This window comes from Ctenopharyngodon idella, chromosome 3 (assembly GCF_019924925.1).
Source record: "Ctenopharyngodon idella isolate HZGC_01 chromosome 3, HZGC01, whole genome shotgun sequence".
Lineage (NCBI taxonomy): Eukaryota > Metazoa > Chordata > Actinopteri > Cypriniformes > Xenocyprididae > Ctenopharyngodon > Ctenopharyngodon idella.
The window spans coordinates 38,900,286-38,918,825 of NC_067222.1; the positions used below are offsets into that span (position 1 = coordinate 38,900,286).

The 18,540-nt window shown below is 37.3% G+C and overlaps 1 protein-coding gene across 2 annotated transcripts in view; it reads left to right on the top strand.

The window, feature by feature from the left end:
- tyk2 (tyrosine kinase 2) overlaps positions 1 to 18,540 on the top strand; it is a 33,838-nt gene that overhangs the window by 12,467 nt on the left and 2,831 nt on the right. For both annotated transcript variants that reach the window (XM_051887752.1, XM_051887753.1), the window contains exons 6-23: positions 1,908 to 2,286; positions 2,363 to 2,518; positions 2,604 to 2,761; positions 2,853 to 2,967; positions 4,572 to 4,755; positions 4,926 to 5,044; positions 5,673 to 5,840; positions 5,923 to 6,010; positions 6,175 to 6,302; positions 10,060 to 10,195; positions 11,266 to 11,417; positions 11,493 to 11,643; positions 13,582 to 13,676; positions 13,768 to 13,960; positions 16,227 to 16,345; positions 16,441 to 16,613; positions 16,968 to 17,085; positions 18,366 to 18,476. In XM_051887752.1, coding sequence (XP_051743712.1) covers positions 1,908 to 2,286; positions 2,363 to 2,518; positions 2,604 to 2,761; positions 2,853 to 2,967; positions 4,572 to 4,755; positions 4,926 to 5,044; positions 5,673 to 5,840; positions 5,923 to 6,010; positions 6,175 to 6,302; positions 10,060 to 10,195; positions 11,266 to 11,417; positions 11,493 to 11,643; positions 13,582 to 13,676; positions 13,768 to 13,960; positions 16,227 to 16,345; positions 16,441 to 16,613; positions 16,968 to 17,085; positions 18,366 to 18,476 — 2,743 coding nt within the window. The remainder of the gene's footprint in view (positions 1 to 1,907; positions 2,287 to 2,362; positions 2,519 to 2,603; positions 2,762 to 2,852; positions 2,968 to 4,571; positions 4,756 to 4,925; positions 5,045 to 5,672; positions 5,841 to 5,922; positions 6,011 to 6,174; positions 6,303 to 10,059; positions 10,196 to 11,265; positions 11,418 to 11,492; positions 11,644 to 13,581; positions 13,677 to 13,767; positions 13,961 to 16,226; positions 16,346 to 16,440; positions 16,614 to 16,967; positions 17,086 to 18,365; positions 18,477 to 18,540) is intronic.

Consider the following 18,540-nt stretch of genomic DNA (forward strand, 5'->3'; position numbering starts at 1 on the left):
GGTCATTTACATCCTCATTGAAATACAGCGCTTTCCTGCAGTCACTCACAAGCTACAGGTTTGCTATCAAATACAGTTTTTAAACTGTCCCATCCTTCAAATATGCTACAAACCATGAAGGCCATAGTAAAATAATCAGGCGTGTTGTTTAAAATTAAATCTTTGTTTATTTTTTTTATGAGATGTAGTGTTATGATATTGGAATTTCTAACTTTCGATATAATACCTTAAAACATATCAATATTCTATACCATTTTCGATACCATGGGGAAAACTTCAATATATACCACCATACAGATAATAATCTGTTGTTATCTCATAATTATTTGATAATTTGGGTAATTTCATTGTAATAGCTTACACACAGTACAGGGAGGCTTTATTTGAATCATTGAACTACATTTACAAAAAAGTAAACAGTCAGTAATAAAATAAGAACAAATAAACAAATTGCAAACAATAGCACAAATAAATACAATAGAATAAATGAAAAAAACTTTAAGTTTTTCAGGTAAGAAATACTACAGAAATGAAAGTAATCAAATTTAAAATAACACTGGATAGTTTTCATTGTAAAAATTAAATAAAAAATAATGCTTACAATTAAAGTTACAAAAGTTATTCAGTCAAGAGCAGTGAGTGAGAGCACTTTAAAAGCTTATGCACGGATCCAGTATACTGTTACACAACACCGGTCTGTTCTGTTTATGCAGACCGTTGAATTGATGCCCCCAGGGCACAGTTGCCACCTTGTGGATAAACTAATTACTGCAAAAAAAAATTAAATGCGCATGTGCGACCTGCGCGTACAAAAATCCAGACTAGTTTAAACTTGCCCTGTTGCTGTGTGTAGCACCTACAGCTCTGCATCTCATTAGTATTGTCAAAAATATTGATATTTCGATATAACTATACTGAAATATCTGAAACAGTTCCAATACTCCTTTTCTGCAGTATCGATACCAGCTGCGCATTCTCACTCTCTCTTCTCTCTGATGGCGAATTTTACAGTACGGGCATACTCTTCTGATGACGAAATTCACCTCACGTGCACTGTATGCTGACCCTTGTGCCCTCGTGTACGTGTAAAAGTGAAGTATACTTTGGGCTTTAGGCGCAACAAGCCACGAAAAAGAAGTTAATTTGGTATTCGCGAGCTGTTTTGCAAGGCGACTTTATGAGAGTGTGAAGCTCAACTTCCATAGGAATTCATTGGAAATGCTAGCTTGCTCTGCACCAGTGGACATGCAGCGTTATATAGATCAGTAGTGCTTTTGGTGTGAGCGTGGAAATTACTAAAATGAATACAAGCGCTCAACCGGAGGAGGCGGGTGTGGCAATTCGCCATCAGAGAGAAGAGAAAGTGAGAATGAGCAGCTGGTATCGGTGTATCGATATTGCAGAAAAGGAGTATTGGAACAGTTTCAGATACTTCAGTATAGATATATCGAAATATCAATATTTTCAACAACACTAATGAGATGCAGAGCAGTAGGTGCTACACACAGCAACAGGGCAAGTTTCTGAACAATGAATATCCATTGCTGTTGTGTAAAAGTGGAAAGTCATGTGTCTAAATGTCTTCATCTGATCAGAAAGTTGCTGAAGTACGTAACAAGACATTTTTACAGTATAGTTTCAATAACTAATCTTTTATTCTCTAGGGAGGAAATTAACACTGAATCTACAGTGTGAAAAAACTCTTATCTTGAAAGATCAAAGAAAATGTCCTTGATTCCTCATGATATGAATCTCTTTGAATCTGTTGTCCAGATTCAATCAAAACTCCCCAGTATATAAGTGAATGACATTAATTGAAGCACTTTCAAATGTGCAGTTTAAATTAATTTAATAATGCTAATAGCCATTACTACTTGTTGATAACATGTTTATGCTCCATCCTTCAGCTTTCTCCGTTGCATCCCTCTATCTTTTTCCCGACACATTGCCCGGAACAATGCCCTGACAAGGTTCCGTATTCGCCGTGTGTTTGCAAACTTTGTGAGCAATTTCCAGCAGCACACAGTGGGCATGGGGAAGCTTGGATCACAAGAGATCATGTACAAGTATCTGTCTACGCTGGAGCGCCTGGCTCCTCATTTTGGCGTCGAGACATTCCCTGTGTTTCATCTTGACTTGAGAACTGATGGAGATGGCAGTGGGTCATACCTCATTGCCTCCAGAACACAAACACCCTCTGAGGAAACCGTAAACTGTGAACCTGCTTATGAGATCAGGGTGTCTGGATCAACCGGCATATGGTGGCGGAAGTTATCAGCACAAAAGGTAAGTTGATGCGGTTGATATTTGACCTTTTTCTTCTCTTATACAGCTGTACTTTTAAGTTTGTCTCACTTTCCAGGTGAATGACTACATTCATAATAAGAGCAGAGAGACACAGTCACAAGATGAACAGGAAATGGACAACTGGAAAACCTTCTGCGACTTTCCTGAGATCTCTCTGATTGCCATTCAGGGAGTAAATATCTGCATCAGTCGCCAAGACAACATGTCAATGGTAAACAGTCTGGTAAAGCTGTATTTGGTTTCCATCTTTTGTGTTTGTATGATATGTGTCCCACCTACATATATTTGTGTTCCAGGACATGCATTTGGGCTCCAGTCTCCAGGCTCGCTCGCTGGTTTCACTGCTTGATGGGTATTTCCGCCTTACAACCGATGCACATCATTATCTTTGTCACGAAGTGGCTCCGCCCAGAGTGGTTCTTAGTGAGACCAATGATCTGCACGGTCCCATACTGTACGTCGCTCGCGTTTTCACATGCAGTCAGTGCGGCCATGTGGTCCTCTTCCATTTTTATTGACGTGTTCATTATTTTCCCTATTGCCAGGGATGAGTTTGTGCTCCAAAAACTAAAGAAAGAACCAGAGGAGGGAGCGTTTATTGTGCGCTGGAGTGTTTTGGATTACCATCGAATAATCCTGGCATCTCTGAGTCAGACAAAGGTAATTCTCTAGATAAGGGTTTTTTTCAGTGTTAACTGACAACAGTTTGATTAGAGGAGTTGAAGAATTGTGAAATCAATGCATTAAGTATAATAGGTGGTGATTAATAAGGCAAGATTTAAGCTTGGGTGTGTAAAGGGAATTGACATGGTAGACAGACAAATTTGCTTTGGCTTGACTTGACTTGGCAAGCGCAAGTTTCCTATTCATTTTAAATGGGAGGGTTTCTTGTCAAGCTTGTTCACAAGAATCCTGCCACTTTTATCATGTAAAATTCCTAGTGGCACACACCACTAAATATGGAAAGATCTTTTGGTGGCTGCAGCTTTATGTGGTCAAAGAACAATATTTTACTAGCTGTTTTATACCACTTCTTGTGTGTATGCAAAAGTGCATATAAACATGAGTGGTGGCAAGATAAATAGTTGCTGCCTATTGTGTAAAATCCCCTTAACTCATCCCACACCTTTTGTGCTACGGACAGGAATGTGTGTCGTATGTCGAGAAGAGTGTATTATTACTTTTGAAGCTTCCTGTTTTTGCCTGGCAGATGATAAAACTGGCAAAAAAACATAATACACATTATGGAAGCTTGTTTCCACCATGGAATAAAACAATTTAAATGATAATTGCGACTTTTTATTTCACAATTTTGACTTTTTTTCTCAGAATTGCAAGATATAAACTCGCAATTGTGATTCTCGCAATTCTGACTTCTTAGAATTGTAAAAAAAGTTATAAACAAAACTGGCTTTTTTTCCCCCTCAGAATTGTAACTTTATCACAAAATTCTGACTTTATACTATGCAATTCTGAGAGAAAAAAAGTCAGAATTGTGAGATAATAAGTTGTAATTACCTTTTTTATTTTTTATTCAGTGGTGGAAACAAGCTTCCATAATACATAACATACAATATACATAAAATATACAATATAGAATTTAAAATGTAAAAAAAAAAAAAGGAATTAATTATACTAATTCAATCAGTTATTACATGATCAATTATTATGCAGTAGATTGGGTGTGGTGCTTTTGGGTGTTTTTGAACATATGACTTCAAAAGTCTTAAAAAATAATTAGTTATTCAGCTGTTTAAGTCAGCATAAAATGCAAATTCACCCACTCTGTTTTCTAAATGCATGTTATAGATCTTATTGTGAACAATTCATCCTTGCATAGGTTTCATTTTTTATTTATTTATTTTTTTTACCTCGAATTGCTCAATCAAAATGTCATAACTGGACCTTTTGGTGAAAATGAACTATCTGAGTCACTATACCAAGTGAAACAGATTATTTAAAGAAAAAAGTAGGGCAGGGACTTGGTTCTATGCAGACTTCTCTGTGGTGACGTACGCAAGACTTTTCCAATCTTTTACTCCGATAAACTCCACCCCTGAAAGCTCATGTTCATCTGCCTCCACTTTTGAGAGCAACGGCAACATCTCAAAATCCAATGCACAGAATCAAGTCCCTGCCCTACTTTTTTCTTTCAATAATCTGTTTCACTTGGATTCACGTCACAGTATGGAAGAAAACATCTGTCGCTTCTTCCGTTTCATTGCTACTTTAAAGTAGTTTCTGATTAACTTTGATTCTGGCAGGAAGGGGAAAATCCAATATACAAACAGTTCCGAATTACCCAGAAGGGCTCCATGTTCAAACTGGAAGGCTGGGATCAAGAGTTCTCCAGCATAAAGGAGCTCACCAGTAGCTTAAAGACCTTCGTGCTGAAGTCTGGAGAAGACAGCTTCACATTGAAGAAGTGCTGCCTGCCCAGACCAGGAGGTGAGTGTGTGCGTGTGTGGTGTGCTTGTGTATTTTCAGCTTGGCAGACTCTACAGTCAAACCTATGAGTCATCCTGGAGTGAATCTCTGATTAGGAAAAGTTCCACAGAAGTACATGATTCTTATCATTTGAGTCATCCTGTTAATCATTTTTATGGTTTTTTTTGCAGAGTTATCAAACCTTCTCGTAATGAGAAAGGGTGCAAACAGTAGCATTAAAACTGTCTCTGAAACCCTCAACCTGAGCCAACTGAGGTTTCATCAAATTAAGGACAAGGAGATTACAAAGGTATGTGGTTGTACACAATCAGTTAACTACTTATCCTCATGAGCTGAGCTCTACAACCATTGATAAGGACATTTTCATGCATTCCGTTTGGGCAGATTGTACTGATTATACTGATAAAATGACAACAGACAACACTTCTCTACTTATCAGACATGTAGTTTGTCGTATTTTAAATGCAATTCTTCAGCTATGTGCACTTTGGACCGGGAAGATCTTTACGAAATAAACCTTTAAACAGTGTATAAATGTGCATCACAGGAAAATTTTTATGAAACTTAATGAACAGCCTTTACATCATATCTCAACTTATGAAGGTGGAAATGACTGTTGATTTTAAACATTTTATGCATCCTAAATAATTTTTCGCCTACAGTAAATGACAAAGTTACAGTTAAATTTTAAGTATTTAAAAATTGACATTGTTTTCAGTACAGTAATTTTATTAATGGCAGAATATTTTGTTGTGTTGGAAATTACATCATGAATGAGGGCTAGTCGTAATTTGTTCTCCAATCCTTTTCAAAAATAAATCATACAGAATGTGAACTTCACGAAACATAAAGTAAAAAGTCAACCCAAATACCTATAATTGACGAAACACCTCTTTGACCTTATTTAATGGATACAGGAGCAGCATCTGGGACGAGGCACCAGGACTAACATTTACGCAGGCTGGCTGAAGATACACGGCTCACTAGAGGATGACGACAACGAATCCAATAACAATCTCTGCAACAAGAAAGGCATCCGGGTCGTCCTTAAAATTCTGGACCAGAGCCACAAGGACATAGCGCTAGTAAGTCTGGTTTGGTGTCGTACGATAAAAACAATGGCAAAAGCACAGATGTGTTTCTCATTGCCTTTGTGTTTTTGTCTAGGCATTCTTTGAGACAGCTAGTCTCATGAGTCAGGTGTCCCACTGTCATCTGGTCTTTGTGCATGGCGTTTCAGTCAAGGGATCTGAGAGTGAGTGTTGTGATCTTTTTGACTTCCTCTTTAAAGGCCACAAGTGGCGTCACCCTGTTTGTGACTGTTTTTTGTTGTGCTCCTTTTTTATGCACAATCTGTACTTTTTATCATCCGCCAGACACATTATTTATCTGTTGACTGTACTGTTTTTATTTGAACAGACATCATGGTGGAGGAGTTTGTGGAGTTCGGCCCATTAGATGTGTTCCTGCACAGAGAGAAGGGCCATGTCACTCCTCAGTGGAAGTTTACTGTTGCTAAACAGCTTGCCAGCGCTCTTTGCTACCTTGTGAGTGATGAATTCGATATGGGACTTTTAAAATAGAACAACTTGCATCCATAATTGCCAAAATTCTCTCAGATTATTTTACCATATTAGGGTGTACTCACACTAGCCACAGTTGCCTTGAACCGAGCCCGAGCGTGATTGTCCCCCCCTCCCCACTCCCCACTCACACTGCACTAAACGTTCCAGGCCGAAGCATGCTTACATCATATACGATGCAACTTTTTAAATGGAAGAAAACAGGAAGAAATGCACTTTTGCTAAGATACTGCCTAATATATAGGCTATTTATTATTTATGCCACGCAGCGATTTTCAATAGCACGTATCAGAGGATTATTATGAAGGCAGCTGACGTTAATGGAGGAATTTGCAGCTTTATTCGCAAACTTCAATTCCTGTCCATCAATAAGGTGAGAATCAGACCCGTTATAAACCCAAATACACTCAAATTAATTACATGAATTGTAGTGTACTATCAAAGTAGTAATAAAGATGTTTGCCGTCATAATGATGACAGTAGCGCCCACAAAAATAGTAACTGTTCCGTGCTCTGGCACGGTTAGCGCTCACACTGCATGCGAACCGCGCTCTGGCCCACCTCTTCCAAGCGGGCCAGGGCCTGCTAAACGAACTGCACCCGGGCACAGAACGAAGTGATCACACTTATCAAACGAACCGGGCTTTGGGGGTCAAACACGCTCAGGCACGGTTCAGAGCGCCTAGTGTGAGTACACCCTTAGTACAACTTTGTTAGTTTGTTGCATAGGAACATTATATAACAAAAAATTAACACATTAAAACTTTATTTATAAATCACATTTAAAACTCTAATATATATATTCTTATTTATTTATTTATATATATATATTCTTATCAAAAGATCATTAGTATAAGATAATTTGTAAGGTTTTTGCATAGATAAAGCCTGTTTTAAAATTATTGACAAATATGTCCAACTCTCATTACCGTAATTTAAAAAAATATGCAATATTTTCTAAGTAAACCTTTTAAGAAACATCTGTGATATTACACATCAAAATAAAAAGAAGAATATAAGAAATTGTGTTTGTATTAAGAAAATTGAAGCTATATTTAGGAACATTTTTCCATTGTATCCTTATTGACAAGACCAATTAACATTACTGTAATGTGCAAATAATGCTACAGTATATTTAAATCAAGGTCATTATAATCATTTCTATATACAAATGTATTTGTTTTAAGATAGGATTTTCTTACTGCATTACAGTAATGAGAATGAGATGATGATTAATTGTCATGAAATTGTAATGACGTATTTATACATACCATGGTCTGTCTGAATACTCGATTCTGATTGGCTGGAAGGTGTGAAATTAAACCATTTAATGCGCAGGTGGTTCTAAGTTTAGAAGTTGAAGTAATTAAACTCACAGCTTCATTATTAGTAAAGAGAGACGCTGAACATATACAAGTAATTCACACACTCATATCTCTCTCTCTCTCTCTCTCTCTCTCTCTCTCTCTCTCTCTCTCTCTCTCTCTCTCTCTCTCTCTCTCAACAGTCAATTAAAAAATGGTGTAATGCAGTCTTACCACACACTACTTTATCTCTGTGTCTGATTTAAAGCAGACAGAGTGCTAGATCTAATGAGTCATATCATCATTTTTACCTTTATATCATAATTTTTTATCTTTTATATCATCATTTTTACCTTTACATAAATAATCATAATTTTTTTCCAGTCAAATATTGTGCTGCAAAAGTATCAGTGACAACTTTAAGTTGTCAATGCTGGAAAATGACCATGGTATAAATGGGATAATACACAGCTAGCTGTGCATTAAACAAAATGAATGCACTTCACTTCACGTCAGGTGGTTCTTTGCCTCCACGTCGTGCATTATATATATATATACAGTGCACAGCATAAATGAGTACACCCCCTCTGAAAAAATACAAAAGATGTATTTTCTTTATGATCACTAATACAATTCATGGAAAGATGGCAAAAGTAAAATGTATTAAACATATACATAATAAAAACTGAGAAATATATGTCATTAATAGCCATGAAATAAGTAAATTAGCCAATTTTGTTTAAATTAAGGATTGCAGAAATGAGTACACCCTAGATTTAATTCAACAAATGTATAATATTGTAGTACTTAGTATGCCCTCCATAATGTTGAATATACTGCTCTGACCCTTCTTGGCACGGAGTGTACAAGTTCATGACAAATTGTCACATCTGTCCTGTTTAACTCCTGGATGATGAGCTCCTAAAATGCCCTGATCTTTAATGGGGAGTGTTGCTCAACTCGTCTCTCCAGAATCCCCCACAGGTGCTCAAGTGTTAAGATTGAGTGCAATACATGTCCACAGAAGGTTTTTCACCTTGGGAGAATCCATATCATTATTAGTCATGTTGAAAAAATGCCCAACAATGCAGGGAATGAAGAGAGGGAAGCATCTTCTTTTTCAAGTTTGTGTATTAAATTACACAGTGGTGTGGGAATTCATGACAGCATTGATAAAGCACAACTCCCTCACACCTTCAGCACTCATACATCCCTATATAAGAGCTTTACTACCACTGAACTTTACTGTGGGAACCAGGCACTTCTCACTGTACTCCTCCTCTAGCAACACCATAACATTTTGGATGCTGTTAGATCCGAAATGATTGATTTGGTCTCATTGATTCCCAGAATCTATATTTTGTAAATATGGGCTTTGGAAATGGCTAACTGACTTTATTGTGCTTTGGCTACAGTAGGTAGTTCCAGTGAGAACAACAACCATGCATGTCATTTCTGCAGGCTGCATCTTACTCTGTGAGATAAACAGTCACTCTCTTAGCTTTTGCTGGCTCTGAGACACTCACTTGGTATTTCTCCTGCTCTTTGTCTAGCAAAAAAATCCCTCATCACTAAATGAAGCTTAAAATGAAGGCCTGATTATTTCAGGGGCCTTGTCACAAGTCCATTGTTTTTGAATTTCTGTTACTTAAAAAAAATGATTTGGTATTCCACTGTACCACTGTCCTCTTTTGTGCTAAGAAATAAGTCTCCTGACAGTTCTCTCCCAAGTGGTTGCATTGTTGTCATCATTAAGTCTGAGAATGATTCAGTGGGCTATCTAACACTTTTAATTGTCAAGAAATCACTTCTCTTTAAATGTTTTGGTTCAACATACTTACCTGTTGATCAAACATTGCCTTAAACTTACACCAGAAATTTTTTTATTTAGTTTATTTAGTAACTTTTAGGAGGGTGTTCTCATTTTTGCTACACACCATTTTATCACCTTGATGATAAAATCTTATTTTCCTGAATAATTTTGACATGCTTCTTTGGTAATTGATTAAGCAGACTTGCTGGAACAATATATCTCTAAAGAACCCTTACATGTCTTCTAAGTAGTTGAGTAATTGCTGACTCATTTATGCTGTGCACTGTGCGTGCGTGCGTGTGTGTGTGTATGTATGTGTATATACATATATATGTGTGTGTGTGTGTGTGTGTGTGTATATATATATATATATATATATATATATATATATATATATATATATATATATATATATATACAGTAGTCAACATTTGAAGTGGATCAAAACCTTTCATCAAAGTTGTCCTAAAACATACTTCTTAGGACAACTTTGATGAACTTTTTTGATACACTTCAAATGTTGACTACTGTGTGTATGTATGTATGTATGTATGTATATATATATATATATAAATTTATTGACCCATCACCTTGTTCTTCACAGGAGACAAAGCGCTTGGTCCATGGAAATGTCTGTGGAAAGAATATTCTCGTGGTCAGGAATGGTTTGGAGGAGGGCTCATCCCCTTTTGTGAAGCTCAGTGACCCAGGCATTTCTCTGTCGGCTCTATCTCGTGGAGGTAACCGAGAACTGTGTTGTTATTCGCACATAATGTACATCGAGTTGAGTACATCCTGTCCCTCTCTATCTGTGTCATTTCTCTAGTTACTTCACTCCGCTTGTCACTACTGTTTACTTCATCAGATTCTCTCTTGGTTGATAGAACAGGAAGCTACAAACCAACCACTTCCTAATGGTGATGCTCACTTCCTTTAGTCTAGCACATTTTTTAATGTCAGGATGATCATATTAACAGCACTGAAGCAGCTGTCCAGAATAAACAGTGACAGAAACAGTAACCGAAGTGTTAAACTTCAGCACACCATTTGTGATACACCTACACAATGAATTAGCAACACACTAAAAGTCACTCAGAACACACTAAGGCCCTGTTTATACCTGGTATTAAGATGCATTTTGGTCGATCGGACAACAAGTAGACGAGGGAGACACATACCTGTTTACGCCTGATGTTTTAATTCTCTTTTGCCCAATTTCGACCACTTCTGTCCTGATTTCTTCGCTGGAGGGGGGCTATGGGTGGGTAAATGTATGGGCTTTTTCAGATCTTTTGATCTAATAGAGGAAATAAGCTTATGCAGTTTACATGTGAACACGCATGAAGACAACGGAAACACACATCCACAAGACCATGCTGAACGCTGTGCATGTTTGAAATCAGGAATGGTGAGAGAACATTGTGCTTGGTACATTTTCATCTTTAAACCAAATTTGGGTCTTCAGCCAACAAAGTGTAAATCCCATCTGGCATAATGTTTACGCATTAGGTCAGTATGCGAAGAGTTGGCGGTCTTTTGTGGTTGTTTGAACACATTCGACCACGTGAGCGTTTACACTACGCAAGCAATCCAGGCTAATGCTTTTTCGACTACCTCTGGAAGTGATCGAAAGTGGGCAAGCTCAAAAGGTTTTAGACCTGGTTTAGACCTGTATTTAGCGCCGTCCACTTGTGTTCCGAACGACCAAAGTGTAAGATCATAATGGCAGGGTTTGCAGAGGAAAGAACCATTCAGATTTACTCCAGAAATGTAAAAGTCTGTGTTTGATATGTTTGTGTTTTATGTGAAGAACGTGTGGAGAGAATCCCGTGGATCGCTCCGGAGTGTATCGCCGACGGGGCCCGTATAGGAAGCGCTGCCGACCAGTGGAGCTTTGGAGCAACTCTGCTGGAAATCTGCAACAACGGAGATCTTCCTATCAGTGGCAGCACACTGCCTGAGGTACGGCTTCCTCCTGCTGTGTACCTGACACTGCACACTCTCACCGTTTTCTTACAAGCTCTCCTTCGTCTACAGAAAGAGCGATTCTATGAGACGCAGAGTCGTCTGGCGGTGCCGTCATCTCAAGAGCTGGCCAGCTTTATCAGCATGTGTCTGACCTACGACCCTGCCGGACGGCCGTCATTCCGGACCATTCTGAGAGAGCTAACAGAGATTCAGATTAAAAGTGAGCTTTTTAATGCCGTCAAATCATGCATGTTGTGTTTTTTTTTTGTTGTTGTTGTTTTATTGTATTATCAGTACCATGATACTAAAGCCAGTTTTCCACTGTCGGGCCAAACCATTCTCGTTGCTTAACCGATCCAATCCGTGCTGATCCGGCCCAGCCTGTATGGATATGGTTTGATTTTTCCACTGCGTATCTGATAACAGAGCACTTTTAAATTTAATACAAATGCGTCGGTCGTTGCCTTGGTAGTGCAAGAGTTTACAGATGGTATGAGATGTAAATAGTGAGCGCGTTATGGATGATGATCGAATATTTCTATTATTAACTTGTGTTTACTTCGCTCAAATAGCGCACTTGGCCAGCTACAGAGAAACTGGTAGCCAGGCAACGGACAAGTCACCAATCCTGAGTTGCGACGTCACTACACGCACTCTACCAGTTAATCATGCTGAGAATTCCGGGCCGAGAACGAAGCTCAAGTGGAAAAATTGCTGGAACCGTTCCTTACCGTTCTTAGAACCATTTGGCCAAGCGGTGGAAAAGCGGCTAGATGGTGTTGGATAGTTCACCCAAAAATGAAAATTCTGTCATTATTTACTCATCTTCATGCCATTCCAAAACACAAAAGATATATTGAAAAATAGTCTGGTGGTGGTGTTTTTTTTCTTTTGTTCATACAATGAAAGTCAATAAGGTGCATTGTTCTTCTTGTGTTCCACAGAAGAAAGAAAGTCATACAGGTTTGTCATGAGGGTGAGCAAACAATGACAGAATTTACATTTTGGGTAATACTAGGAACGCAAGATGAACAGTATCTGCCAAACTTGCTTAAGACTATGGAAGTCAAAATGGAAGACTATTGAGAAACTGACATGTGATTGCAAATTCAGCTAGCATTTATGTTTGCTAGTAGCTCATAAAATTTGCCCGGAAGCATTCGCTCTGTCTCTTATTAGAGCATCAAAAAGCAATTTCAAGCATTTTCCTGTGTTTGCACGGAAGCTGTGCGGCTATTTAATGCAACATCTCATCAAATACATGAGAAACCATTTCTCATTTGAGTAGATAGAGAAGCTGCTGCTATTAATAAATAACCTGTCACCAGTCCTTCAGAAATGCAAAACATCCTTTTTTTGGTGTTGATATGTGCTTGTATTAGGGGGAAAAAATGGGGTCTTTAAGATCACTGCTAGACATTCTTTCTCTGTTCATCATAATAGTGTTTTTCAAAAAAATGTATATCTTTGTTTTGTTTTGTTTTGTTTTGTTTTTTTTGTTTAATTTAACACTTTTGTAAGTCTATTCATACAATTGTATAATATTTATATAAAAAAAACTGGGCCTATACAATCTTTTTTTAAGATGTTGGAGCCTAGATGTTATCATAGCAATGTTAATTAAAAGAAGAATAAGTGTAAAGTTTAATCAGTAAGAAATATATTAAAATAGTAATAGAATTTGTGTAGTTATTCCAAACAAAAGATCAGTTAAAATTAGCATTACTGTTATCGGACATTATTAGTATTTTTCAAATTATCTGTATTAGTATTAGCTGATATTGGAAGCATGTCATTTTTTTTTTCTGATTAACTTTTTTCTATCCCATGTTACAAAAGTACTAAACAATTATTTGTCATATAATTTATCATGCATTAACTTTTTGATGTCTTGAAGCATGAAAAAATGTAATCTTGCACTGATTTTTTTTTTTTTAATATCAATTTATATTGTTGGCCATCATATTGGTTATCAGCCATAACAAATATCATTATCGACCAACATTTAGATGTTGATTCATCCCTAGGTGATACCATGGTACTGAATGATTACTATATTCATGTTTCATAGTATTTACATAGTAAAATACTATGTTAAATTTTCTAAAAATATTTTTGTTTGTGACTTAAGAAATTATGTTATTGTCTTCTTCAAAAGATCCAGACATTTCATCCGAATGCGAATCACTTCCGGACAGAGACCCCAGCATCTTTTACAAACGTTACCTAAAGAAGATCAGGGATCTGGGAGAGGTCAGTTTACGGTTTCTGCTCAAGACTGTGTTCAGGTATTACCGTCATACAGTATGTCAGTTTCATATGATACTGTGTGACCTGCCTACAGGGACATTTTGGAAAGGTGATGCTGTACGTCTATGACCCTGGCAATGATGGAACAGGAGAATATGTGGCAGTGAAGGCCTTGAAACAAGAGAGTGGAAGTAACCTTCACGATTCCTGGATGAAAGAGATCGAAATACTCAAATCACTGTACCACAACAATATTGTCAAATACAAGGGGTGTTGTACTGAACTGGGTGAGCAAAACTGCTAATGTTCCCAATAAGTTTTGAATTTTAAAATGTCCAGTTTTTAAAACATTTTTTTTGTTGGTAATGCGAACATTAGAGAAAACATTAAAGGTACACTATGTAACCTTTGGCCCTCTAGCAGTTAAAAAACAGAACTGTGTGTATTTTGCGGAAGAACATTGTTGTGGTTGTGCTTTGGCTCTGCGTGACTGTGTGGATGAATATGGTTATCCTACTGCTCATAAAACATTCACTACTAGGTTTAAGAGATGTAACAAGTTTAGATGGAAATGATCTCAAGCTGACTAGCTGAAGACGTTACTGTAGCTTTACCCATCAATAGACATGGTACTTTCTTGAAAATAAATTCCAGCACAGCGCCACCATAATGAAGTGACCCTTCAAAATAGATAATGCTTTACAATGAACTCTGGCAGAGAGCTACATATGGCAATTTATCTGTTCAAAAAAATACCTTACTCATTTGTTGAGTAATAAAAACACCATCTCTGCATTGCTTTCACAACATTTCAAATCCCTTAGTTCTCACCATCTCCCAAAAACCAAGCTAATGTTGATTCTTGTTTTATTACGAGCTCTGTCGCATTCTCTCGTCTGTTCAGCGTTTGTTTAAAACGGGTGATTCCCCGGAGGTCCGAGATTTAGCTGCTCCATGTCAACCTTTCTCACTCGTTGTGCCACCTAACCTGTCACTCCCACACCATACACGTGTCAAACTAGCTGGAGCAACTTTTCTCTATTTACAGATATGATGAGACATACACGGACGAGTGAAGCATGTACGCAATTTCTGTGAAAACCATCCCGCCCCGTCTAAAATATAAACACGCATAATAGGCTAACCATGGTGAATCAGGGTAGGACAAAAACTTATTTTGGAAGAAGGATCGATGATGTATTGATTCATATTAAAATTTTGTTAATTTTGAACAAAATTAAGTCACATAGTGTACCTTCCATTTTATCATTTGGAAACATTATGTGAAAGTAACTTTTGTATGCTCTCTGAACATTGTGAAATGTTAGGTAGTAATGTTTAGAAAACATTAGACGAATGTACAACTTAAACGTTTCCTATAACTCTTGCACCGGCCGGATATACGAATCTCACGATCACAAACTCGTCAGTCTTGGTCATTAGACAAAGGCAATTGATAATACCTTTAGATGCTGCACCATGCATGCTTCTTTCTAAAGGTATGCTATTTAGTCCCCATAGATCTGTACACACTTAATTAAAGTAAGGCTATATCTAACCAGAGTTCATGAGCATTACCATAGAAATAAGCTGACCGACTGAACTTCCTCTGATGCTAACTTTATATAATCATGCCATGGTTTCCACTTTTTTTGTGGTTTTTTGTTTGTGGTGTTATGGACTTTACGTAATCTGCTAGAGTTAAAGGTGCAATAGGTGATCTGGGAAATGCTAACTTTAGCCTGCTAGCGTTAAAAGCATACAATCCCACCCTTCTTGCAAATCGCCATCCAAAGCCATGCCTGAAGGAACATATGTTATCATTTCATTCGGACCGAATGCAATGATTGAATGATCATTTTATGGTCCTACGCCTTCCACAGATGATATATATTTATAAAAATACATTTAGACCGCTTAGCATAGTGATTGGTATCAGGATATGAGGAGACTTTCAACGAGCATAACAAAAATGTTTCTGTAGAGAATCACCTATTGCACCTTTAATAATTTCAGAATAAACTCAATTGTAACAATTTATTAATGTCAGATAAATGTATCTGTGATCGACTCGGATGAGGATGCTAATGTTGAAGAGAGAGTTCAAATGCTAATTTCCAGAAAAGTCCGTTGTTTTCTCAGAGAATAGCCCTCTCTGATGAGTCTAGATAGCTTGCCACTCGCCCTACAGTTTCCTGTCAGCTGGCGTGTAGCCACTAGCTTAAAGACCTCATAAAATAAAGTTGTGTTTTGTGGCTTTCGTGTTTATTAGTGTTTTAGAAGATATACATGCTTTAAATTCTAGGAAAACTGATTCAAATTTAAATGTTGCACTCAGAGGCGTATCTAGTTGTTTTTTTTTGTTTGTTTTTTTTTTCTAATAAAATTCTCTCTTGAATAACAACTCCACCTTCACCTAATTTATAAATATCACCCGACTCTGACTAGAAATAGCAAGCAGCAAATCTTGGGTTCGATTGGAAATATTGCATCTACTCATGCAAAATGTGATGGCAAAACTCATAGTGTACTATATGTGGTATTTTGTTTTAGGTGGACAGGTGGTTCAGTTAATCATGGAGTATCTTCCACTTGGAAGCCTCAGAGAGTACCTGCCTAAACATCGTTTGGGAATCGCACAAAGTCTCCTGTTTGCACAGCAGATCTGTATGGTGAGTAATTCAGACCCATTAAAGTCATATTGAGGCTAATAAAGTAAAACTAATAGTCCTTACTCTTCTAATTTGTCCCATGTTGTCCAATCTAGGGGATGGACTATCTGCACTCCAAGCGGTATGTCCACCGGGATTTGGCTGCACGGAATGTATTGGTGGAGAATGAAGGTGTGGTTAAGATCGGTGACTTTGGCTTGACAAAGTACATTCCCGAAGGGGAGATCTACTATCGTGTTCGTGAGGACGGAGACAGTCCTGTATTCTGGTAAGCTGTAATAGCTCTAGGCTTGGGGAGATGGATAATGTTCTCTAATGGTGATGACATCCTGGAGGAGGCTTGTATCAATAAAACATGGTCTGTTAATGGATTTATTGATGTCATTAGACATAATGTGGTGTCACTCAGTGAAAGCATAAGTATGTTTGATATTGATCGACACAAAGAACATTAGAATAATCGAATGATTCCACACAAAATAAAATAATTGAATAAGAAAAAAATGTTGTTGGCAACTTTGTTTATCTCTGGACTTGTTCATCTTTAAAATATTAATTTCATCTCTGGGCTTAAAACAAACAGAGCAGTTATTCCGAAACATGTTATTTCTTGGCTTTTTAGGTATGCCATAGAGTGCCTGAAGGAGAGCAAGTTTTCCTTTTCTTCTGATGTTTGGTCCTTTGCTGTGACCCTCTATGAGATTCTGACCCACTGCAACCATCGCCAAAGCCCCCCTTCGGTATGTCTCGGTTTTATGACATTTTTCTGCATTGACTTGTAATGTTTATGCTAAAAGTGCGCTCCGTAATGTTTAATTTTTACACACAAAGAAAGGAATGGCACAGTTGCCAAATACACTGCTGTTCAAAAGTTTGTGATCTGTGAGATTTTTTGTAAAAAGTCTCTTCTGTTCACCAAGGCTGCATTTATCTGATCAAAAATACACTAAAAACAGCAATGTTGTGAAATATTATTACAATTTAAATAACTGTTTTTTTTATGTTGATATATCTTAAAATGTAATTTATTCCTGTTATCAAAGCTGAATTTTCAGCATCATTATTCCAGGCAGTGTCACATGGTCCTTCAGAAATCATTCTAATATGCTGGTTTGCTGCTCAAGAAACATTTCTGATTATTATTAGTAATGTTGAAAACAGTTGTGCTGCTTAATATTTTTGTGGAAAATGTGATGTTTGTTTTCAAGATTCTTGATAAATAGTAAAAAAAAAAAAAAAAAAAAAAAAAAAACAGCATTTCTTTGATATAGAAATCTTTTATTATGTTTTTACTGATCAATTTAATGCATCCTTGCTAAATAAAATTTTTAATTTCCTTCAAAAAAGAAAAAAAAAACCTCTTCTGACTTTTGAATGCTAGTGTATGTGTGAATTCTTGTGCCGCTTACAGCAGACAGGTGTAATGCTGTCTCTGTAAACCCGCAGTAACCATCCAAAATGCACAAAAATTTCAAATTTATTGACGTGTATAGTATAAAACAGAGAAAAACAAAGACAAAATGGAATAAAACCTAACAAATGATAATAAACAAACAGATCTGGTGTGAGGCAGTGGCAAGTAATAAACAAACCTCATGCATCCAGGCCAATAGAGGTCAGTACAGAGCACAAGACATTTGGAACAAACAGCCAGCAAACCAAAATTTTATTGAACGCACCTTTTAGGAAACCATTTCCTTTCATTAACCACCCTAAAACCTTGCCTCCCCCCGCAATTTCTCCCGGGGTACCCTCCCGGAGATTTGCTTAGGGCCCCCAATAATGTAAACACACCCCTGCTTGCCCTCAGCTATAACATTCAAATCTCATTCTGTGAATGTGACCACAAATTGGATTTGCGACATATGCTTTCATTGTATGGAAAAGAAAAGTGTGAACATTCATCGTAACTTCTCATTTTGTGTTTCACAGAAGAAAGAAAGCCATACAGGTTTGAAACTGTCTCTTGAAGTTTGCAATATCTCTTAAGCTGATAGATACATGACTTTGTTTTCCATAGAAATTCTTTGATATGATGGGATTGGTCCATGGTCAGATGACTGTGGTTAAACTTATCAGCCTCCTGGAGAAAAACGAGAGACTGCCATGCCCTCGAGACTGCCCTCGTGAGGTAGCGTGAAACTAAGCGGCACAGATAATCATAAATACAAAACACTCAGCATCAATATTCTTAC